This window comes from Carlito syrichta, unplaced genomic scaffold (assembly GCF_000164805.1).
Source record: "Carlito syrichta isolate Samal-C Ts95f unplaced genomic scaffold, Tarsius_syrichta-2.0.1 Scaffold311852, whole genome shotgun sequence".
NCBI classification, from domain to species: Eukaryota; Metazoa; Chordata; class Mammalia; order Primates; family Tarsiidae; genus Carlito; species Carlito syrichta.
The window spans coordinates 56,113-82,181 of NW_007255948.1; the positions used below are offsets into that span (position 1 = coordinate 56,113).

General features: G+C 36.3%; 1 protein-coding gene across 1 annotated transcript in view; it reads right to left on the reverse strand.

Moving 5' to 3' along the window:
• The window catches only part of LOC103271707 (protein argonaute-3), a gene marked incomplete at its 3' end in the record, with an annotated part of 106,637 nt that overhangs the window by 55,284 nt on the left and 25,284 nt on the right, over window positions 1-26,069 (reverse strand). Inside the window, exons 3-5 of the mRNA XM_021718141.1 lie at window positions 23,738-23,858; window positions 18,588-18,796; window positions 16,423-16,559 (exon numbers count right to left, since the gene is read on the reverse strand). Coding sequence (XP_021573816.1) covers window positions 16,423-16,559; window positions 18,588-18,796; window positions 23,738-23,858 — 467 coding nt within the window. The remainder of the gene's footprint in view (window positions 1-16,422; window positions 16,560-18,587; window positions 18,797-23,737; window positions 23,859-26,069) is intronic.

Sequence of the window (26,069 nt, forward strand, 5' to 3'; positions counted from 1 at the left end):
AGGAAAAAACCCTCAAAGCAGGCTACTAAAAAAAAAAAAAAATGAAGCAGGGTTTCCAAATTTCTAAAGAAAAACTATTTCCAACATAGAAACTCAGCTAAACTATCATTTAAGTTTGTTGATTACAAACATTTTCCAATACGTAAAGTGTCAAAAAAAATTGTCTCCTATTTATCCTTTTCTCATGAAGCGTCTGAAAATTAAAAAAAAAAAAAAGGAAGGAAGGAAATAAGGTATCATTATAGGAGAAAGACAAAAAGAATTCCCCGGGGTGACAGTGAGCTGTTACCTCAAGAAGACAGCTGTGCACCAAATATAAAGTCCATACTCAACCAAACTGAAACAGTGTGAATTAAGAAACAGATCTGATGAAGGCTGTCACTGAGACTCCTGCTGCCTTTATATTCTTTTTCTAATGTGAAGATAGACTCCCAGCGTAAGACTAACCCCGATATCTTTAGTTGGTTCTGTTTGGCCACATGTTGATAAAGTTCCTGCCCAGATGCCTGAATCAGTTGATAACTCTCATTCCACTCCCAATAAATGTTCTGCTTTGATCTACTTCTAAAAGGACTGATTCGATATTATAAAATCAAATTATATCTTAATCTTAGCAAACACGTTAAGCAAGTCAATGCTAATATTGATTCATAAATGATCTACTAGAAATCTGCTTTCCTTGCAAAGAAAGCATAATACAGGGTGAACTTCTGACTCTTCTGCAGAAATAAATTACAATTACTAAATCCTACAACCATATATATATTTTGATTACCTTTTCCTAGGAGCAAAATGGACAGTGAATGCTTCCTAGAAAGCTACTTTTTAAAGTACAAGAAAGTAAATAAAAACAAAATAAAACTTTTAAATTGAGATTTCTAAGATCTAAGATTTGCCTGTCAGGAAACTTGCTTTTTAAGGAATGCAGTATAAAGTTGTGAATGCTAAAGGCAAAAAAGCACTGGAAGCAGAAGAGTTTACTTCTACTATTTTTTTTTTTTAGCCAGGGTCTTACTCTCCCTGGCTCGAGTACAGGGGTACAATCAAGCTCACCACAGCCTCCATCTCCTGGGCTCAGGCAATCTTTCCAGCTCAGTCTCCTGAATAACAGGAACTACAGGCATATACCACCACAAATGACTAATTTTTAAATTTTTTTTGTAGAGACAAGGTCTTTCTACATTGCCCAGGCTGGTCTCAAACTCCTGGGCTCAAGCAACCCTTCTGCCTTGGCCTCCCAAAGTGCTGGGATTATAGGAGTGAGTCACTATGCCTGGACTTACTTCTACCATTTAAATACAAACTATGTGACCACGGACAAGTGACCTTCTGTCTCTAAACTTCAGTTGAGGGTATCACCTAACTCATACAATTGTGGTGGAGTTTATAAGATGATAAAAGTAAAATCCTTAGTATTCTATCTGGTACATAAAAGCAGTAAATAACATCTTAAGGGAGACACTATTAACAAATGTCAGAATCATTGTGATGCTCTTAAAATGTGTCAATTACAATAACAAAATGTAAGTTGCAAATGGGTTTGACCTCAAAGCAGGCTAAACTAAAGAAACAGTTTAGTCTTTCATCAAATCTAAGATGCCATTGGTGGCAATCTGCACCAATATTACATATATCCTTTAAAAAGGGCCGGACATGGTAGCTCATGCCTACAACACCAGCACCTTGGGAGGTGGAGGTGAAAGGACTGCCTGAGCCCAAGGGTTTGAGACCAGCCTGGGCTACTTGGCCAGACCTTGTCTCTACAATAAATTTAAAAATTGCCATCGGATATGGTGGCAAGCACCTGTGGTTCCAGTTACTCAGAAGGCAGTCGTGATCATGCCACTGCACTCCAGCCTGGGCAACAGAATGAGACTCTGACTCAAGAAAACAAAACTGAAAAATAAAATAAGCAAAAAAGAAATATGTCAATAAAACTGTGACAAACTATCAATTGTAAGATATCCCTAAATTTCAAAGATGTTGAAATATGCACAAAAAAAAAAAAAAATGAAAGTCTTAGATTGGCAAAATACAATAAGATTAACCACACAGTTAAGAGTAAGGATATTAAATACCAATAAAATAATCAATTTCAAGACAAGTTTAGTCACACTATCAGAGAGAACTACATTGTTCCCTTTCTTAGAGTAGTTTTTCATGTTTATTTCCACCAACAACTGCACCTAGATCCCATCTGTCACTTCCTCGGGGAAATGTCCCTCAACCACAGAGCCTAGACTTCTGTTTTATGCTTCCGTTACACCTGGCATTCTCTTTTGTAGTTCTTACTATAGTGCTCAATACCAGTCTTCTATAGCTCATTTCAACTTCAATAAAAGCTGTTTTGTTCAGTGCAGCATATCAAGTGCAAGGGTTGCAAAATCAAAATCACACAGAAGCAAAAAGGAAAATATAGGCAAGTGAGGTGGTTAGTGCAATACTGCTCCTCATTATTTCTCACAGCAGCATTACATCTTATCAGCAATTAATAAATAAACTGTGGTATAGCCTTTATAGAAAACAATATGGAAGGCTGTTTAACAAATTGAAAACAGAACTATCATATGATCCAGCAATCCCATTTCTGAGTACATATCCAAAGAAAATAAAATCACTCTCTCAAAGACATACCTGCACTCCCATGTTCACTGCAGCATTATTCACAATGGCCAAGATATGGAAACAACTTAAATGACCATCAACAGATGAATGGATAGAGAAAATGGGGGGGGGGGATATTATTCAGCCTTAAAAAAAGAAAATCCTGTCATTTGCAATAACATAGATGAAACTAAAGGACAAAACATAAGCCAGACACAGAAAGATAAATTCTGCATTACCTCACCACTTACATGTGGAATCTAAAAAAGTTGAACTCATAGAAACAGAGGGTAGAATGGTAGTTACCAAGGGCTGGAGGGTGGGGACAATGAGGATGTATTGGTCAAAAGGTACACATTTTCAGTTGTAAGATAAATAAGTTCTGGAGACCTAACCTAAAGCATGGAGACTATAATTAATAATTATTATATACTTGAAATTTTGAGTAGATCTCTCAGCACACATACAAGCAACTATGTGAGGTGATGAATATGTTACTTAGCTTGATTGTGGTAATTATTTCACAATGTATATGTATTATCAAGAATCATATTATATATCTTAAACATATGCAATGTTTATTTGTTGATAAAACCTCAGTAAAGCTGGAGAAAAGAAACCCACTTCAAATGTTGGGCTTTATTTTCATTTCATTAAGATATCAATCTTTGCTGGGCTCAGTGGCTCAGCCTGTGATCCCGTACCTTTGGGAGGCTGAGGTGAGTGGATTGCCTGAGCCTGAGGGTTTGAGACCCGCTTGGGCAACTTGGCGAGACCTCATCTCTACAATAAGTCAAAAATTTAGCCGGGCGTGGTAGCGCACGCCTATAGTTCCAGTTACTTGGAAGGCTGAGGTGGAAGGATTGCCGGAGCCCAGCAGGTCGAGGCTGCGGTGGCCATGAGCGGCCACTGAACTCCAGTCTGGGTGACAGAGTGAGACTCCAATTCAAAAAAAAAAATAGATAACAATCTTATTATTTCTTAGCTTCACAATGGCACAAGTTATACTTTGTTCATGTAAATAAACATACTCTCATATGTTTCTTGAAACATACAGTCTTCTTGTTCTATCTCTTCTCCCTAGTAAGCCAGCCTATTCCATTTCTCTTCCTGTTTTCATCCTAAAAACAACCACAATCCTAAAATTGGTGTGTATGTCTCATTTCTGTTTTATAATTTTACTTTATTTATATGTAGCCAGTATATATTTTTTTGTTTTACATTTATATAAAAAATAACTATTTTTTTTCCTATTTACTCCCCCTACCACGTTGTTTTAATAACCCAATGTTGACACATAATAGATCTGGTTCATCATTTAATTGTTATGAAGTATATCACAATATTATGTAACAATTTATGTACTTTTTAGTTCATTCTACTATTATAAAAACTTAGGCTGTTTTCAATTTTCTGCTATTACATATAGGCTCAGGCACATATATAAGACATCTCTAAGGTATATTACAGATGTTAAGATACATACAATTTCACCTTTACTTCGTCTTTTTTAGATAAGAACTGCTCTCCAAAGTAGCTGTACCAAATTACACTTCTACAAATAGTATGAGTTTAAGCTCATCCTCATTGTTTGGTATTGCATTAGACTTTTTAATTTTACAAATCTGAGGTGTAAAAATGGTAGCTTATTGATTTTATTTGATATTTCCTAATGATTAAATGATTAATAAATGTGAGAATCTTATCATGTATTTATTGGCCATATGGGCTTGCTATTTTGAGAACTATTAATATTTTCTCATATTTTGTAAAGCCCAGTTATATGACCTACAAATTTCCTCTTAATACTTTAACTTTTTATTTCTTTTTTTTTTTTGAGTCAGAGTCTCACTCTGTCACCCAGGTAGAGTGCAGTGGCACAATCACGGCTACTGTAGCTTCAATCTGCTGGGCTCCAGCGATCCTTCTGCCTCAGCCTCCTGAATAGCTGGAACTAAGGTGCGAGTCACCATGGTTGAATAACTTAATTCTTAATTTTAATTTAATTTTTTTTTTTTTTGTAGAGACAAGGTCTCACCAGGTTACCCAGGCTACTCTTGAACTCCCAGGCTCAGGCAATCCTCTCACCTCAGCCTCCCAAAGTGTTAGGATTACAGATGTGAGCCACCGTGTCCAGCCTTAGTACTTTAAATTTTGTTTATGGTGCCTTTCAGTGTTAGGAATATTCTCTCTCTTTTTTTTTTCCTAAGAAAATTTCAAAGATTTGCTTTTTACATTTAGGGTTATAATTCACCTAGAAATAAATTTTGTGTATGATGTGAAATGAACCTAATTATTTTTTCAAATAGTTACCAATTGTATAAACACAATTTATTAAACATTCATCTCTTTCCCTATTGATTTGAAATACCACATAGACAATTACAAAGTTTCCATAAACACACACATGTGCACTGTTTCTAGACTTTTTTCCTACTTCATTAATCTGTCTTAAAGTAGCATGGTATAATTGCTACAGTTTCACAATAAGCAGGCAGTCCTTCTTTCTTTGTTTTTCTTTAAATCGAATTAGTTTTTCCTTGGTCATTTATTCTTACATGTAAACCTTAATGCTGACTTACCAAGTTTCATGATCTACTCTGTTAAAATTTTAATTAAAATTGCATTTTGGGATTAATTTTGGGAGAAATGACATCCTATAAAAATGAATTGTCTCAATAAGTCTAATATAGACTATTCACTTGAATTTTCTCTTTACCTTTCAATAATGTTTTGTAATATTTTAGAGACCTCTCAGAAATCTTTTATTTCTGGGTATCTCATTTTCAATCCAGACTCTTGACCTCATTAAATATCTGTTAAAGCTCAGTTAAAACACCACTCTTACAAATATTTCTCTGATTTTCCAGGCTCATTTGGATGCTCCTTCTCTATGCTCTTGAATTTACTCATTCATTCTTTGCTTAACATGACCAAGACTTGTGCTAGGCAAGGAGGGTACACTGTTGAGTAAGATGGACAGTCTCTAGCTTCACAGAGCTTTCATTCTAATAGGATACACAGAACAGTAAACATTTATAAGTCAGATGATGCATGCTATTATAGGGAAGTACACTGTGCTATGGGAATACATAAGATAAATACCTAACTCAGACTTGGGGGATGACTGGATGGGGGGAGAAGGGTGTCAAACACTGCTTCTCAAGGAAGTAACATGTAGACTGAAACCTGTAAGAAGAACAGAAGTTAGCAAACACAACAGTGACTAAAAATTTTATTAATGACATCCTTGTCTTGCTCTTGATTTCACTGAAAAAGTGTTCACTGTTTAACTGTGAAATTGTCTACTTTGTGTTTTGTTTGTTTCTTTTTCTTTAAGAGATGGGGTCTTGCTCTATTACTCAGGCTGGAGTGCAGTGGCATGATCATAGCTCACTGAAGTCTCAAACCTCTGGACTTAAGCAATGTTCTCACCTCAGCCTCCCAAGTAGTTGGGATTACAGGTGTGAGCCACCATGCCAGTTCTACTTTTTGGTTATGTGTCCTATCTTGGCTTCTTTGACATCATTTTTTGGCTCTCATGCTGCCTGTGATAATCATTACTTATTCATTGGTTCCTCTTCCTTATTTTAAATTTTCATTTATTTATTTTTGAGTCAGAGTCTCACTCTGTTGCCCAGGTTGGAGTGCAGCGGTACGCTCACAGCCACCCCAGCGTCTTCCTGCTGGGCTCTGGTGATCGTTCCACCTCAACCTTCCAAGTAGCTGGAACCACAGGTGCACGCCACCACACCCAGCTAATTTTTTGATTCATTGTAGAGACGAGGTCTCACCATGCTGCCCAGGCTGGTCTCGAACCCGTGGGCTCAGGCATTCCTCTCACCTCCACCTCCCAAAGTGCTGGTATTATAGGTGCGGGCCACCATGCCCAGCCCTCTTCCTTCTATAAATGCTACTATTGCCCTTGGCTTTACACTTCGCCTTACTGTTTCAATGTAAATATTATTCCTAAAGAATCTTCCACTTCCATAGTTTCAAATATGAATTCATGCACTGGAGAGTCCCAACACTCTTACCTTTAGCTCCCACCACTATAGATTTTCAGACCTAAATTTAGAACAACATAGCAGATGTCTCTATCCTTATGTGCCATAGAATCCTTAAGCTTTGGTCAGGTTAACAGTTATAAATGGTATATACTGCCAACTAACCAGCAATAGCAGATTACTCCCATATTCAGTTGACAGCAACACCAATCATACCTGGCAAGAAATCCTAGAGCTACTATTCTGAATGTATGCTGGAAAATACGTCCTTCTTGGAAGCCAGTTTATAATGCAGCAGTGATCTAAAGGTTGTTTCAAGAACTGAATAATCATAAAACATTTCAGAGCAGGTGTGGTTGTGTGTGTATGTGTGTGTGTGTATGTGTGTGTGTTTTTAAAGGGAATCACTCAGCAGATGCCGTGGCCACGTTCTAGATTCTTTTCTTCCTTTTTTTTATTTTATTTTTTTTTGAGTTGGAGTCTCACTGTTGCCCAGGGTGGAGTGCAGTGGCATGCTCCTGGCCACAGCTGCCTCAACCTGCTGGGCTGAGGCAATCCTTCCACCTCAGTCTTTCAAGTAGCAGGAACCACAGGATCGTGCCACCATGCCTGGGTAATTTTTTGATTTATTGTAGAGATAAGGTCTCGTCAAGCTGCCCAGGCTGGTCTTGAACACTTGGGCTCAGGCAATCCTCTCATCTCGGCCTCCCAAAGTACTGAAATGACAGGCATGAGCCACCATGACCGGCCAGTTGTGCTTTTTTTGTTTTTGTTTTTTATTAATGTATCAACTTTGGTAGGTAGCTGCTGTTTACTTAAACATTAATCTAGGTATTGCTATGAAGTTATTTTGTAGATATAATTAAAGTTCTCAATCAGATGACATTAAGTAATAGAGATCATCCTGGATAATGTGGAAAAGCCTGATTCAATTAGTTAAAAGGCCTTAAAAGCAGGGCTGAGGCTTCCCCAAGAGACAGAAATTCCATCTGTAGACAACAGCAAAGCCCATGCTCCAAATTTCTAGCCTGTCCTTCCTGACAGCCTGCCCAAAGGATTTCAGACTTGCCTAGTTAGTCCCTACAACCACATAAACCAAATTTCTCCCTATATATCTCCTTCTAGTTCTCTCTGTTTCTCTAGTTGAACTTTGATACACAAGATCTGTAGTTTATTTGCATAAACATTTCCTTCAAAAACCTAGTAAAACTTCTATTCTATTGGTTTCCAATCAGTTCCATGTACCAGTAACTACACCCAAGATTTTTTCTTTTCCTGGATATAGTTCTTAAATCTAATTTTTCAGCTTAATCCTTCCTTTCCATCCCACATTAGACCATCACCACCTCTTACCTGAACTAGTGATTGAAAAGCCTCCTAACTGGCTTCTCAGATTAGTTTTTTCTCCTCTATCTATTCTCCATACTGCTGCCAGAGGTCTCTTTCTGGAAAACAAATATGATTAGGTCACTATCCTTCTTAAAAACTTTTAAAGTTCCCCTACCTAAAAGATAGAGATAAGTTTGTTTTCTGTTTCACTGATTTCTGTTTTTACCTCTTATTTCTTCCTATTCTCTTGGCATTTAACTTTCTGTTATTTTTCTAACTGAGATGAATGTTCAGGTCAGAGATGTGCTTATTCTTTTGAAATAGGCATTTAAAGTTTTAAACTCTCTCTAAGCATTGCATTAGCTCATCATAACAGTTCTGATATGTACTATGTTCATTTCCTTCAGTTCGAAATACTTTAAATTTCCCTTGTGATTTATTTGAAACAATGGGTTGTTTATAAATTATTTCTTAAGTAATTTCCAAAGGTGGGCTTCAAGTTCCAGTAGAAACATAACAGTAAATTAGTCCCAAATTTCCCCATCTTTCTCCTAGAAGCTGCACAGAGCAACAAAAACAACAACAAAAAATTTTTTAAAGAAAGAAAACCATACGTCTTTAGTGAAACTAGGAGATAATAAAAAACTAAAAATGCCAAATTATAAGCAAATACAGCCCAGAGTACTTGGAACTAGTAGATCTTATGCAAGAAGTCATATCTGAGCATGGAGGAATGACAAGTATGAAGAAATCTAGCGGGAAATAAATTTTCACTCCCAGAAAGAAAGGGACCTATTCTAAGTAAGAACTGAGGTTGAATGGGGGAATCTCAGGAGGAGGTAGGGAAAGGAGGTGTAGAAAGTGTCAGGAGAGTGAGTGGAGAGTGGTTTAGAAGTGACAGCCTCAGAAAGGACTACCCTCCTAAAAGTGAGGCATGTTCTTTTCTTTTGCAATATCTGATTCTGAAATCATTTCAAGCTTACAGAAAAGTTATAAGAATAGTACAAAGAACTCCTGTATACCTTTCACAAATTCTTTAATTGTTAACATCTGAGGCAGGCGACTTAAGAGGCAGGCAATCAGCAGAAACTAGTAAGGACCTGGAGGAGCTCATGCCTAGTAATTCATACTACTGAGAGGTAAAGGAGATGTAGCTGTATTTTAAAGAAAGAATCCATCAGAACAACAGAGAAGAGAGGTTTTGAGCACAGAAACATGGAAAACTAGCTTGCTCTTAAGGTGTTTATAATGTTCATCCCATATCCCTAAAGTCCTTCTAATAGATGGTTTGGGAAAACTTATCTCACTCAAATACAAGCAACAAAAAAGTGAAAAGTATCCATACGAAAACACCATAGTAAAAAAGCAGTGTAATATCTCTGACAAAGAAAATTCAACAAACAATATCATCACAAAGCAGACGAAAATTATATCTCTACTTTTTAATATAAATTCAAAAATTCTTAATGCAGTTATAAAGAAAGATTCCAGAACAGAAGTTTAGTAACTTAAGGAAGAGCTATCTAGTCAACAGGAGTTGGTAAAATAAGCATGGTGGAACTCAGAAAAGAAATGGAAGAAAAAGATTTTTAAAAATTAAAATTGAAGACTAAACTGCAAGGAACATATGATAAAATCTACACCACAAAAGGCACAGTAAGAAGTACACAGAATATAAACTTTTTTTTTTTTTTTTGAGTCAAAGTCTTACTCTCACCCGGGCTGGAGTGCAGTAGCTTACTCATGGCTACCACAGCCTAGACTTGCTGGGCTCTAGCAATCCTTCTGCCTCAGCCTTTCAAGTAGCTACAACTACAGGTACATGCCATCATGCCTAGTTAATTTTTTGATTTATTGTAGAGCTGAGGTCTCACCAAGTTGCCCAGCCTGGTCTTGAAACCCTAGGCTCAGGTAATCCTCTTGCCTTAGCCTCCCAAAGTGCTGGGATTATAGTCATGAGCCACTGCGCCTGGTCAGGATATAAATTTTTTAAAAGAAAATAAAATGACAGGTAGAAAATTGACCCCAAATGGTCAATTAAGGACAAAAAAAATCTAGTAAAATAATTTTACCATAAAATAAAATAATTCTAAATTATTTGGTATTTGAAAAAATACTTTCAGCCACCAGACAAAAAAGGCAAGTCACATCAAAGAAAAACAGAATCAAGTTGGTATCATACTTCTCTAATGAACACTCAAGGCCAGAAGACTGGAAAAATACCTACAAGATACCTAAGGAAAGAAAGTGTGAATCAGCAATTTTAAATCTAGCTGAACAGTCCTTCAGAAATAAGGCTACAGACGATATGCAAAAACTCAACTCTTACTCAAGTCTTTCTTAAAGAAACAACTTGAGGACAAACTGAAACCAACAATGATATGAAAAATCTCAGCAGAAGGACTGCCAGTGAGCACCAATATGTTTAATTGCAGGTTTAAGATGAAAACAAATAGAATAAAACTGTTACATCCTCTAAGAATGTAGGAATAATATTATACACAAATAAATGAATGATAAGAGTAGAAAATATAAAAAGTAGAATAAACTAAACAAATGCACCTCATGTAGTCATGTAGGAGTTAGAGTTGAAAGCCATGTAGTAAAAATTTGAGTAAAATTATTAAGGGCAATAAAATAATGCTATATTGGCTAAAACTAGTTAATAAAGAGAGGGATGAAAGAAGGGAAGAAAATAAAGCTAATATAATTGCTACTTAATAAAGGGAAACAAAAAACACTGCTTTAAAAAAGAAAGAAGCCGGGCCTGGTAGCTCACGCCTGTAATCCTACCACTTTGGGAGGCAGAGGCTAGAGGACTGTCTGAGCCCAGGGGTTCAAGACCAGCCTAAGCAACATGGTGAGACCTTGTCTCTACAATAAATCAAAAAAATTAGCCAAGCGTAGTAGCGAGCGCCCATGGTTCCAGCTACTTGGAAGGCTGAGGTGGAAGGATTGCTTAAGCCCAGAGGCTCAAGGCTGCGGTGGTAGCACATGTGCCACTGCACTCCAGCCTGGGTGACACAGTGAGACCTCAATTCAAAATAAATAAATAAAAATAAATAAAAAAGAAAGGAACATGAGCGATCAGATGAAGGTTTAAGTATAAAGAAAGCCACTAGAGAGAAAAGTCTTCCTAATATTAGAACTACCATTTTTAAAGCACAGAAAACATAACACTTAAAGTTTTAAAACATACAAACAGGAAAAAGGACATAAAATAATTTGACAAACCCAATAACCATGGTTGCGTCTTGACAGACAGGAAGATATGTCTTTCCTATCTGTAACTGGTTTAACTCATCCATTAAACAGAAAAAAAGTTTTAAACTGACCCACAAAGCAAAACCATTCTATGCTACTGTCAAGATATACCAGTGTTTCAAAAAGAATTTTTTAAAAAACAAAGGAAAAGAAAGAATAGGATAAACATCACAAAGATGTGGATTGTAATTCATTTATTAGATAATGTAAAATTTTGGTCAAAATGTATAAAAGGAAAATCACTTTACCACTGTAAAGGTTATAATTCACAATAAAGAAAATATATATGAATATATATAATCTTAATAATACAGCCGCAACATGCAGAAAACAGAAATTATAGGAGATAAAAGGAGAAACAAATACCTTAATAACAGGAAATTTAAAATTATATCTCCTAGCCTGAGCAAACAAAAATAAAGAAAATAAATGATGAAAACATCACAATCAAAATAGTAGATAAGATGGTCATTAATTTCACTCTACCCTAATAAATGAATATACTTTGTTTTGAAATAGCCACTGAACTACCAAAAAATTAGCCATATATCAGGCTACAAAAAAAACTCAACAAATTCTAAAAGCAGAAATATAAACCACATTCTCTGATTAACACAATAAAACTAGAAATTCATAACAAAATCAGAAAACAAAAAGTCCTCCAATCCAAGTATTTAAAAAGTCTCTCAAACAATATTTGAATCACAGGAAATATAAATAATTATATGTGGAACTTCAAGAAAATATAGAACAAAAATACTTTATATCAGCTTTTCAATACAGTTAAAACAGTAATCACAGGACAAATTATTGTTTTAAACACTTTCATCAATGAGAAAAAAATGAAAGTAAATTACTAATTTAGCTTTAAAAGTTAGAAAAGTAACTTTAGTTTAGTTAACTGAAGAAAAGTAAATGAAAAATGTGTAAAGAGAAAAGCAGAAATTAAGTAGGTAGAAAATACAAAGCCAGAACAACAACAACAGCAAAATGGAAGACTGGATGCAATGGCTCATCACTTTGGGAAGCCAAGGCGGGAGAAACACTTGAGACCAGGAGTTCAAGACCAGTCTGACCAGGCAACACAGTGAAACCCTGCCTCTATAAAAAAATTTTTTTTTTTTTTTTTGAGTTGGAGTCTCACTCGGTCGCCCAGACTGGAGTGCAGTGGCCATTCCCGGCCACCACAGCCTCGCCTGCTGGGCTCCGGCGATCCTTCTGCCTCAGCCTTCCGAGTAGCCGGAATTACAGGCATGCGCTACCACACCCGGCTGATTTTTTGATTTATTGTAGAGATGAGGTCTCGCTGCCCAGGCGGGTCTCGAACCCGCAGGCTCAGGTAATCCACTCACCTCAGCCTCCCAAAGGTGCGGGATTACAGGCTGAGCCACCGAGCCCGGCTCAAAAAAATTTTAAAGCTCTTTTGCTAGGGAAAAAAAAAATCAGTTGACTGAACTACTAGCTATTCCAATAAAGAGTAAAAGGATAAAAAATATGTACAAAAAGAAATTAGGGGAAACCCACAGAAATAGACAAAATTTCAAAAAATAATAGAGACTACTTTGTAAAATTCTATATAATTAAATTAAATATAAGTAAAATAAATAATGTTCCGGGAAAATGTGACCAACCAAAAGTGAACTCAGGCAACCTGAACAGATTGATTTTCACAAAATAAATGGGGGAAATTTTAAACAAGCTGACCATCTAACAAAACAAAATTATTTAAAAAAAAAAAAATCAGATCACAAGGTTTTGCAGGGGAATACTACAAAATTTAAGAAGAGCTGATATTTTCAATTCTGTTTTTAAACTGTTACATTTTAGAAAATGGAAAACTTCTGAATTCTTATGAAATATTAATATAAAAATTTGAAGATGACTGCACAAAAAAAAAGAAGACTGCAGATTAATCTTACTTTTGGATTTTAATTTAAAAAGTAAAGTATTAGCAAATAGAACCCAGCATCACATTAAAATAATCTAGGAATGCCAGCTTGCTTCAATGTTCGTTAAAAAGAAGAGAAATATCATCAGTTCCATAAAGGCTAAAAAGGCATCTGACAAAATTTAACACACATTCTTGATTAAAAGTACTTAATAAAATAGGAGTCAACAGATGTTCCTTAATATCACAATATATATACACAAACCTATGTATGCATAATACTTAATGCAGAAACACTAGAAACAGTCCTTCTAAGGAATAAAAATAGGATGCCTACTAATCACTACCGTTTAATATTGTCTTAATTAGTCAGTATAATCTGATAAAAAAAGTTAGAGGTATAAAAATCCAAAGGAAGAGGTAACCCTATCACCATCTGCAGAAGATATGATTATAACCTAGAAGACCCCTGAAAATTACTTGAAAATGTACTATAAACAATAATGGAATTCAAATAAGGCAGAGAGATAAAAAGTTAGTATATAGAAGTCAAAAGTTTTCATGTATATAAACAATTAACAGAATCTGTAAACCAATTTAACAGCAACAAAAAAGAGAAAATATCTAAGAATAACAAAAAATGTACAAAATTTATTGTGAGGAAAGTTTTAAAAACACTCCTGAAGAAAACAAAAGTAATCTTGAACAAACAGAAAGACAGACTGTGTTCTTGTACAGAAACACTTAACACCTTAAAGATGTCAACGTACCCTAATTTAATTTATAAATGTAATGAGATCTCAATAACAATAACAACTTATAGTCTCCTATTAACTGGATCTAAAAAGGTTTTTCTAAAGCTTATACGGTAAAATACTTAAGAATGGCCTGCCAAACCCTGAAAAGAGAAAACAGGACTAGCCCTATCAGATATTAACAATCATAAAAGAAATGACTAACCAATACATACATGTATATGTGTATATGTGTGTACACATACAGACAAACTTGAGCATGGCAAAACAAAAAACACTCCACCGCACCAACTTCAAAAGACAAATAATAACCTATGCATAACAGATGCAACTCACATTAAAATGAAGGGCTAATCTCCTTCATCTAGAAAGCACTCTCAGTAAATGAGAAGACCAAAAATCCAATAGGAAAAAAGGGAAAAGGTATAAACTAACAGTTCATTAAAAAAGAAACACAAGTGGCCCTTATACGTAAAAAGGTGATCAAATACAAATTAATGTATGTAAGGAAACCATTTCTTACAAATCTAAGAGTTTGACAACTCTAATGGAAAAATGTCTACAACCTCTATGGAGAGCAATCTGACAATAATGATCAAAATTGCAAATACATTTACCCCTGACCCATCAATCTCACTTCCAGGAATTTATCTTACAGATGTATCTAAATATACATAAAATAATGTTCTGAAATGGCAAATAAACTCTAGTATACATCAAAAGGGAACTGGTTAAATATATCCCCTTTCCATCATATATTACAAAATGATAGATGCCACTGAAGAAAATGAGGAAATTATGCACAGATCTGGAGCAATCCAGGGTCCCTTGGAGGAATGTCTATTTTCAGGTACTCTTCAGGAAACCTAAGATGAGCCAGAAATATCTTGCCATGCCAAAAGGCAAGGAAGCTATCAAATACTAATCAATTATCAATAAGACATTGTACTTTTCCATATAAAAATTCCATCTCTCATGCAAAAAGAATAACAGAATTCAAAAAAATTACCAGTTGGTAATCCCCAGTGAAAAGATTTGAGTAACAATAATCAATTAATAGAACATTAATAATTAGAAGGTTGATTGAAAAATTAATAATAAAGAGATCTCTGAATCTACTGAATAATCTCTGAACCTATGGAATAATTTCAGCATCACTAAAATTGGAACCACCAGATACAGTGTGTCTCCTAATGTGATACAACATAAAGCACCTATGAAGTATTCTGAACTAGAACTGAATCAAGCTTCTAGGGCTAACTTTTATTTTCAGGAATTATAAGGAATAGAAGAACAAGGTAATGACACAAGAAAAGAAAAAGATGGAATCAGATTTGTGGATATTCTACAAAACCAGTGACCAAGTTTTTACAACAAGTCAATGGCATAAAGAAAGAAAGAAACAAAGAATAAAGGAAATGGGACTATTAGATTAAAAAAGACATGATAGGCTTCTGCTCATTTCACTGAACAGCTGAAAAAAATAAAAAATAAAAAAGACATGATAATCAAATGTAATGTGTGGATCTTGTTTGAATTCTAATTAGAATCAAATGACTAGAAAAAGACATATTTGAGACAATCAGGAAAATCTGACTATGAACCGGGTATTAGAAGATAAAAATAAATGCTTGTTTTTAATTTTCCTACATATGATAACGTGCTATATAAGAAAACATTCAAATTTTGAGAAGTACAACTGAAGTGGTAGCACCAAAATAACATTCTGTCTGAATTTGATTTTTAAAATATTATAGTAGAGGAAAAAATTGATATAGATTAAGCCTGACATCTCAATACATGGTAGTTCATTATACTATTCTCCCACTTTCATATAAGCTTGAAAATATTTGTAAGAAAACACCTAAAAATGAGAATGCAATTTTTTTTTTGAGTCTAAGCCTCACTCTGTCACCTAGGCTGAGTGCAGTGGCACGCTGCTCATGGCCATTGCCGTCTTGATCTGCTGGGCTAGGTGATCCTTCTGCTGACTCAGCCTTCCAAGTAGCTAGAACCACAGGCATGCGCTACCATGTCTGGCTAATATTTTTTGATTTATTGTAGGGCTCACCAAGTTGCCCAGGCTGGTCTTGAACCCATGGGCTCAGGCAGTCCTCTTGCCTCTGCCTACCAAAATCCTGGGATTACAGGTGTGAGCCACACCGCACCCGGCTTGTAATACAATTAACACCACAGTAAAAAAAAGCAGAAGGCATAAAACCTGAGATCACTATTACCAAAAGACATCTCTTTTTTTAAAGTAAATATTTCATAATGCAATGTTGAGTTACAGTAAAAAAGGACCAAAGTGAATTATAATAGAAGATTGTTCAAATTATCATGTCAGAGCTTTGAAATTTGTCTTCATGTGCTTCATGTTTAGTAACATTCTAGGATAAGTTCAGTGCAAAGGCTTTCTGAATGAAATGTAATACAAATATAAAGGTTTTCCAGTACATCATAATACGTGTCCAAATATTACATGACACCAGTACATATATATATAATTTACATATACACACATGCCATATAGAAATCAGCTACCTAATATAGAATACAGCCTTAGTTCTCTTACCATCGATATTAAGCATCATTTTCCACATGGCAGGCCGAACAGATTGATGGAATCCAAACCATACTTCCCTACCCCCTCCTAGAGGGTGGTCATATCCTTCTGGAGCTGAGAAAAAGGAACGCCCCACAGGTGTATATCTACAAAAATTAAAATAGCATATTCAATTCTTTCCTTTTCATACAGGTACTTAAATCTACAGAACAGGGGAGACTAGAGCACAGACAATTTATTTGAATTTATGAAACCAAACATGTTCCAAGTTTGTGAAAGCAAAAAGTACCCAATATAAATGAAAAGAAAAAAAAAAACCACTGGAATTCTCCTTTCTCTTATTTAGTTTAAATAATAACAAATTATATTTAAAATACTTTCTTTCTTTTTTTTTTTTGAGTTGGAGTCTCACTCGGTCGCCCAGGGCCACCGCAGCCTCAACCTGCTGGGCTCCGGTGATCTTTCCGCCTCAGCCTTGCAAGTAGCTGGAATTACAGGCATGCGCTACCACGCCCGGCTGATTTTTTGATTTATTGTAGAGATGAGGTCTTGCTGCCCAGGCGGGTCTCGAACCCACGGGCTCAGGCAATCCACTCACCTCAGCCTCCCAAAGGCGCGGGATTACAGGCTGAGCCACCGAGCCCAGCTATACTTTCTTAAAAATACATTTAAGGGTAAAAAATGTAGTACATATACATGAAGGAGTATTATGTAGCAATGAAGAAGGACAAAATGATGACCTTCATAGCAACTTGAATGGATTTAGAGTCTATAATACTCAGTAATCTATCACAGAAACAAAAAACTGAATACCACATGTTCTCACTCATAAGCGGACCCTGAACAATTATAATACTATAAGAAAGGGATTGGTAGTAGCATGGCATTGCCAGAGGAGAGAGGGGCACACTTCACCAATAGGGGTACCTGATCTCAAACCAGGCAAAGTGGGGAGCAAAGTTAGACCTAAACTTTACCTGTATAATGACCATTTGTATACCTTATCCTGAATTGTGCCCCACATCTTAAAAAAAATACATTTAAGGACAAATGTGGTGGCTCACACTTGTAATCCCAGCACTTCGGGAGGCCGAGGCTGGAAGATCACTTGAGCCCAGGAATTCAAGACTAGCCTGGGAAGCCAGGCTCAGTGGCTCAGCCTATAATCCTGCACCTTTGAGAGGCTGAGGTGAGTAAATTGCCTGAGCCTGCGGGTTCGAGGCCCGCCTGGGCAGGCGAGACCTCATCTCTACAATAAAAAAAAATTTAAAAATTAGCCGGGTGTGGCTGTGTGCGCCTGTAGTTCCAGCTACGTGGAAGGCTGAGGCAGAAGGATCGCTGGAGCCCAGCAGTTCGAGGCTGCAGTGGCTGGGAGCGGCCACTGCACTCCAGTCTGGGCGACAGAGTGAGACTCCAACTCAAAAAAAAAAAAAAAGACTAGCCTGGGCAACATAGTGAGATCCTCATCTCTACAAAAAAAAAAATTAAAAACAGCTGCATGTGATGACATGCACCTGTAGCCCCAGCTACTTGGGAAGCTGAGGTAAGAAGATTCCTTGAGCCCAGGAGGTCAAGGCTGTGGTGAGCCAGGATCATACCACTGTACCTCACTCCAGCCTGAGACCCCACTCAAAAAAAAAAAAAAAAGGTTAACTGTTTCAACTTTATACACACGCACACACACACACACACACACACAAGTATATGTAAGTATACACACACACACACACACACATACACACACACACACACAGACATACACATGTGAGGTCTTAGTAAAAATAGCATCCAAACACAATTTGACACTATTGTATAAACAGTGAAATTACTTTTAAAACAAGATAATTGAACTAAAGGACTATATCTGAAAATAGATCAGTTATTCAAGATTTATAGTTCCTAAGACAAAGGGTGAGACATTTTTCTATAAAAGTGTTCATGAGACAGGCTAAGCTAATAGTATGTATTTACTTGCAAAAGTCAGAGAATTTTCTGTAACTTACTTTTGTCAATGAATTTGTATGCATGTTATTCTTGTTCAGCACTTCAGTTGAACAATAAAAATATACAACACATAAAGGTTAACCAAGGGAAGCCTGCACACACAACTCACTCCTGGGAGGAAAACTTTCACATTAAAAATCTAAAGAGGAAAAAAAGCCAGAAGCACCCACTTCATGGAGGGTAGATGTCGTAGCACCACATCAACAGCATGGACAGGGTTAGTGCTGATTGGCTTGTCTAATTCCAGTGGCTCAGGCAAGGTCCGTCCTGTCAGTACTTCATGCAGTAGGTGCCAACTCACCCGAGAGACAAATTTGATTGACACCTTAAAAGGTCGATCTTTTCCACCTTCCCCAGGTAAGGTAACGTCTAAATCTACCTGTTGATGGGAAAAGAGTCAACTGGTAAATTGGAAAAAGATAAAAACAATTATTTTCAGCTTAACTTAGAAAACAAGGCAAAAATAAAAATTCAATCTCAACATTGTCAAATCAACAGACTAAAGTTTATCATCTATTTTATTTTTTGTAGACTAAAATTTAAATAATAGTTACTCGTGCCAGCATTATTTGTCATTGCAAAATACTGGAAACTATCTAAAAGTCCCAACATTTAGGAAGCTATAAAAAAAGAATGAGGAAGATCTCTTGAAACTGCTTGGAATAATTTCTAAGCTATATTGTTAGGCAAAAAGAGCAAAATACAAAAGATTACAAATCATATGACATCTTATGTGTGAAAAAGGAACAATGAGAAAATATTCATATATTTGCTTACTTTTGCAAAAAGAAACACAGGAAGCGTGAACCAGAAACAAAGAAATTGGCTACTTTCAAAGGATGAGAGGCAATGGATTGGGAGAAGTAAGGAACAATTCTGAGTATGTGTTTTGGCACAGTTTTGATGTTTGGAAGCATATTAAAATTCTATATATTTTTTAAAATCTAAATAAACAAAAATAGAGGGAAAATTAAAACTGAATATCATAAACAGAATCAAAAGAACCTCAATGCATTTCAAATAATGTAATCACACTGAAAGGAAAAAGAAAACACTAATTCAAGTAACTCCCTCTCTCTTTTTTTAGAGACATGGTCTCTGTCACTTAGGCTGGAGTGTAGTGCTCATTGCAACCTCGAACTCCTGGGCTCAAGTGATCTTCCTGCCTCAGTTGCCAAAGTAGTTAGGACTACAGGTGCATGACACCATACCTGGCTAATTTCAAGTAACTCTTGAACATAGTATGTATAGTACCTATACTCTCAGTTCCAGGAAAAAGGGCAGGTCTGGAAGAACTGCGTACAAAATAAAACCTTGAACTCATTAGTAGGTTTGTTTTCTGTAGTGGTATGAGTTTAGTAATTCAGAAACTATATATACTGTAGGACTGAGCAAATGAGAAAGAGTAGTGATGTTTTGAGGCATCAGAAGTCTAACTAAAGAAGGAAGATACAAAAGTGGACTGGGGTGAGGAAAGGAAGTATCATGTGGAGATAGACTGAAAATGGAAAACCAAGTGTGAACTCATGATTTCCAATATACATACGTTAGATTTACTATACGAAGTATAATTTTTTTTACCTTAGCTAGCTACAAAACAACATGAAGTATAATACTTAGCTTTCTGTTTTATTTATTTGCTTATTTATATACTTATATTTCCTACCTCTTGCCATTGAAAGGGCTTAGAAGCATATATACCTTCGGCAACAATGAGCACACTCAGTATTCAAACTTTCATTTCAAAATTGCATTCTTCAACTAAAAGAAACCAGGAGTACACTGAGAAATGGTTAGTTGTGAGAATGCAGCGGAGGAAACAGCAAACAAGCCTGAACTTCTTGTTGTGCCAGAAAGTAATTAAGTCATGTACTACATACTGACTTTTGGTCAACATTGGACTGCATACACAACAGTGGTCCTATAAGATTATAATGGAGCTGTCTTATGCAGGTGTACCATTTAAACAAATCTTTTATAATATTTTTTTACTATACTTTTTCTATATTTAGTATGCTTAGATACAAATTGCCTACAGTATTCAGTACAGTAACATACTACACAGGTTTATAGCCTAGCTATAATAGGCCATACTATATTGCCTAGGTGTATAGTAGGCTATACCATCTAGGTTTGTGTAAGTACACTCTATGATGTTAGCACAGTGACAAAATTGTCTAATAAGACATTTCTTAAAACGTAATCCCATCATTATTTGACTCATAACTGTATTCCCTCCAAAAATGTGTCACTTTAAAAAGGACATAAGAACCAAATCTGGGACAATCTGGGAGTTGAAATCAATAAACAGGGTAGAAGAAAATATTCTCCCTTACAGCAGACTAATACATGGAGAAGGAATGACAGACTTGTATCAAAATAGGACACAACCAATAGTGTGAAAAGGCAGCCCATGAAATGTGAGAAAATATTTACAGATCATATATGTAAGGAGTTAATATCCAGAATATATAAAGAACTCCGACACTGGTACTGAGCATTTTAGCTAAAAAAAAAACCCCAAAAAACTCATACACAACTCACTACCATCAACCACAAGAAACCAAACCAAACCAACAACCTAATTAAAAAATGGGCAAAGAAGGATCCTCTTACAACTACACGAGAAGTTGTCTAAGAACTCAAAAAACAAACAAGCAAAAATAGGCAAAGGACTTGACTACACATTTCTCCAAAGAAGATATACAAGTGACAAATGAACACACAAAGTGATGCTCAACCTCACTAATTATTGGCGAAACGCAAATCAAAACCACAATAAGATATCATCTCACACCCACTGGAATCACTACTACAAAAAAACAAAACAAAACAAAACCAGAAAACAACTATTGGTGTGGCTATGAAAAATCTGGAACACCTGTGTACAGTTCTTGAAAATTAAAAATGGTATAGTCACTTTGGAAAACAGTAGGGTTGATACTCAAAAAATTAAAAATAGTAATTACCACATGTCCAGCAATTTCACTTCTGGGTATATACACAAAAAATTGAAGGCAGAATCTCAAAGAGATATTTGTATACTCATGTTCACAGCAGTATTATTTGCAAGAGTCAAAAGGTATCCATCAGTGGAAGAATGGATAAACAAAATGTGGTATATACAAACAATGGAAGATTATCTTGCACAGAAGGAAATTCTAACATATGCTACAACATGGATAAATCTTGAGGATATTATCTAAGTGAAATAAGCCAGTCACACACACACAAAAACAAAAACCACCGTATGATTCCACACTTATATGAGGCTAGTTAAATTTATAGAGACAGAGAGAACAATGGTGACTGCCAGGAGCTGATGTGAGGAGGCAATGGGGAGTTATTGTTTAAGGAATACAGAGTTTCTCTTTTTCTTTTCTTTTTTTGTCGAGTAAGAGTCTCACTCTGCTGCCCAGGTTGGAGTGCAATGGCATGATCAAGGCTCACCACAGCCTCAACCTCCGGGGCTCCGGTGAGCCTTCTGTGTCAGCCTCCTGAGTAGCTGGGACTACAAGTGTGCACCACCATGCATGCTTATTTTTTTATTTTTTGTTTTGTAGAGATCAGGTCTTGCTATGTGGCCTAAATGGGTCTCAAACTCCTGGACTCAAGCAATTCTCCCACCTCAGTCTCCCAAATTGCTGGATTACTGGCATGAGCCACTGTGAGACTTTCAGTTTTGCAAAATAAAAACAGTTCTGGAGATGATGGTGATGATGATTACATAACAAAGTGAATATGCTTAATATCACTCTATCCGTACCTTAAAAATGGTTAAGATGGTAAATTTTATTTTACATGTATTTTACCACAATTAAAAAAAAAGTATCTCCCCCAAGATACTTAGTAACTACAAGGAGAAAAATAATACCTCAGTAGGAGAAATAAGACAGATTCCAACTTAACCAGATGATAAAAGTTAACATACCAATAATGGAACAAATACATATTACATGCTGCTTGATATGATGCGCTGACAAGGAAAGAAAACTATGTAATATTCCTGCCAAAAATGCATAACCAGAATGCAATCAAGGGGAAGGAAGAATCAACAAATCCTGACTGAGGAACACTCTACAAAAAAATTTGCCTGTAATCTTCAATTATGTCATGAAAGAAAAAAAGTCTGAGGAACTGCTCCAGAATAAAGATTAAAAACACATGATATCTATATCATGATCCTAGACTAGAGTCTATACTGGAGGAAAAATAATGCTAAAAGATATCATTGGAACAACTGAAAAAATTGGAATTTGGATTGTTGATTAATAAAAGTATCATAAGCTGGGCTCGGTGGCTCAGCCTGTAATCCTGCGTCTTTGGGAGGCTGAGGTGAGTGGATTGCCTGAGCCCACGGGTTCGAGACCTGCCTGGGCAGCGAGACCTCATCTCTACAATAAATCAAAAAATCAGCTGGGCATGGTAGCACGTGCCTGTAATTCAGAAGGCTGAAGCGGAAGGATCGCTGGAGCCCAGCAGGTCGAGGCTGCGGTGGCTGGGAGCGGCCACTGCACTCCAGTCTGGGCGACAGAGTGAGACTCCAACTCAAAAATAAATAAATAAATAAATAAAAATAAAAATAAAAAAGTATCATATCTATGTTAAATTTAATGAAGGTAATAACTGTGCTATGGTTTTTATCCCTGTTCTTAGGAAATATATATTAAAGTATTAAACATTAAAGGGGGTTGATATGTGCAACCTATCTGTGAATGGTTCAGAAAAAATAAGCATGTATGTCTGCCTCTCTAGACAGTCATCTGAGTCAATATAAAGAGAGCAAAAGAGATAAAGAAAAAAATAATATTAAGAATGTTGGTGAGACTAGGCTAAGGGTATATGACAGTTCTCTGCATGATTCTTGCAATTTCTCTGTAAGTTTAAAATTATTTCAACATAAAAAGTCAAAAAACAGTGATATATATTTACATATGGATAGGCTGTAATAAAAAAATGGCAATAGATGCATGTAAAAGTCTAGCTTCCTTTTTTTCTGAGTTGGAGTTTCACTGTCACCCAGGCAGGAGTGGAGCACAATGGCACGCTTACAGCCACCACAGCCTCGACCTGCTGGGCTCAGGTTATTCTTCTGCCTCCAAGTAGCTGGAACTACAGGTGCACGCCACCACACCTGGCTAATTTTTTTGATTTATTGTAGAGATGAGGTCTCGCCAAGTTGCCCAGGCTGGTCTCATACCCTGGGCTCAGGCCATCCTCTCACCTCAGCCTCTCAAAGTGCTGGGATTACAGGTGTGAGCGACCGCACCTGGCTAAAAGTATAGCTTTCTAATAAAGAAGTGCATAGTGCATATCTTACCCCAGTAGTTGCCACAGGAAGTGGATTGGCGGTGTAAAGGCTTCTTTTTCCATCATAAACTGGTCTACGGTCTCCAAATATAGTTACTTTAAAATGCTGAACCATAGAGTCAACCACCTCCCTAAAGAAGGAAAAAAAATACATTCACATAATTCTCTGCAAGATGAAATACAAAAATATTAACTAAAGTAACTTTGGTATTGTTTAATGCTGTCAAAATTCTAAAAGAAATGCAAGCATGATTAAGATTTGCTTTTAGAACCATAGCTTAGGATACCAAAAAGACTGATTACTGACAAAAGAGGTCATGCATTTCACAAGACAGAAAAGAATGAAATCTGCAAATTACTTAATCATTCCAGTACAATATGACCTGCAAAATAGTCTCCGTAGAATCTCATCAAAACCCCTTTCACTACTTTTAAATACTTCCTAACATATTCACCTCTCTCAAAGCACAGAAGTTCTTTGCTCTGTGCACACATATGACCTAGCACATTTCTCTACTGGAACACTTAGTATTCCATGTATTATAATGATTATATACTTTAATTCTATTGTGAACTTCTTGAGAGTAGCAAGCACACCTGTATTCCTTTCTCCTCAAATTTTAACTAGTAAACAATTGATCCAATATAACTGACACAGAAAGATATTTAAGACTTATATATTTTTTTAAATTACAGACTTTATACAGAATGATACCAAATAGTCACAAATCAGTATTTATTTTTGTGCACATATATTTGTAAAAGCAGAGAAAATATATCTGAAAGGATATGTTTCAAATAGATACAGTGGTTAAGGGAAGTGACAGGGTCACAGAGTGACTTCTATTTTGTTTATAACCTAAATATATTACAGTAAGAGTAATATTTTTCTCCCTTCTCAATTCTTTGACTAAACCTACTGAAATCAAGATCAAGTCTTCTCCAGAGTAAATTTTACAATAAAGATTTTATTCATCTATCATTTTAAAATTCAAAATAAATTTCAGTGACTTTTTGTTGTTGTTGTTGTTGCCATTTTAAGCTTTCTTTTGTGGCCATTATTTCCAAGTCTAGTTTCTCAGGTGAAATTCTACAGATCTAATTTGTCAAGATGTTTTTACCTTTTATTCTTTTTCTTTTTTTTAACCAGAACAACTTCAAGCTTACCAATTCCTGGAAACACAATAAAACCACTCTAAGGATCAAAATGGTGGAGGCTTCTTATTCTTAGGAATAAGCTAGGCATCCATCCTGCTTTGATGCCTCCCACACAGCATATCCTCAATGATATTTTTGTTTGAGTCAAGAGTCTCACTCTGTTGTCCAGGTTGGAGTGCAGTGGCACGTCATGGCTCACCAGAGCCTTGACCTCCTGGGTTCAGGCGATGCCTCTGCCTCAGCCTCCAGAGTAGCTGGGACTACAGGTGTACAGCACTACACCCAGAAAATTTTTCTATTTTAGGCAGAGACAAAGTATTGCTATGTTGCCCAAGCTGGTCTCGACTCCTGGGCTCAAGCAATCCTCCCACCTTGTATTCCGAAAGTACTAGGATTACAAGTGTGAGCCACCATGCCAGACCCTCAATAAATGTTCTGACAGTAAATGATTTACCTCAGTGAAATGCTAGAACCTCCTTGGAATATATCTAAAGCTGAATTCAACATACCTATGCCAAGTTAAACTAGGCAATGTTCTGTTACTCCTTTTAAATTAATGGGAATCTCCATCTTCTCAGCTACCCAGAATCAAAGTCTGGCTCATTTCTTCACAAAATTAGTTGTTGATGCTACCTCTCTGCAGCATTTCCCCCCTCCCTCCCTCCCTCTCTTGTTAGAGTCTCATTCTGCAGCCCAGGCTGAAGTGCAGTTGCACCATTTCTGGGCTCAGGTAGTCCTTCCACTTCAGCCTTCCAAGAAGCTGGAACTACAGGCACATGCTACCACACATGGCTCATTTTTGACTTATTGGAGAGACAAGATCTTGCCAAGCTGTCCAGGCTGGTCTCAAACCCGTGGGATCAGGCAATCCTCTCACCTCAGCCTCCCAAAATGCTGGGATTACAGAAGTAAGCCATAGCACCCAGTCTTAGTTTAGCTCCCACTTCTAAGTAAGAACATGCAGTAATTAGTTTTTTGTTCCTGAATTAATTCACTTAGGATGATGTGCTTCATTTCCATTCAAGTTGCTGCAAAAGACATTATTTCATTCTTTTTGATGGCTGAATAGTATTTGACAATGTATATATACCACATTTTTATTATCCACTGACAGGTTGATGGGTATTCAGGTTGATTACACATCTCTGCAATTGAGAACTGTGCTGTGATAAACATGCAGGTGC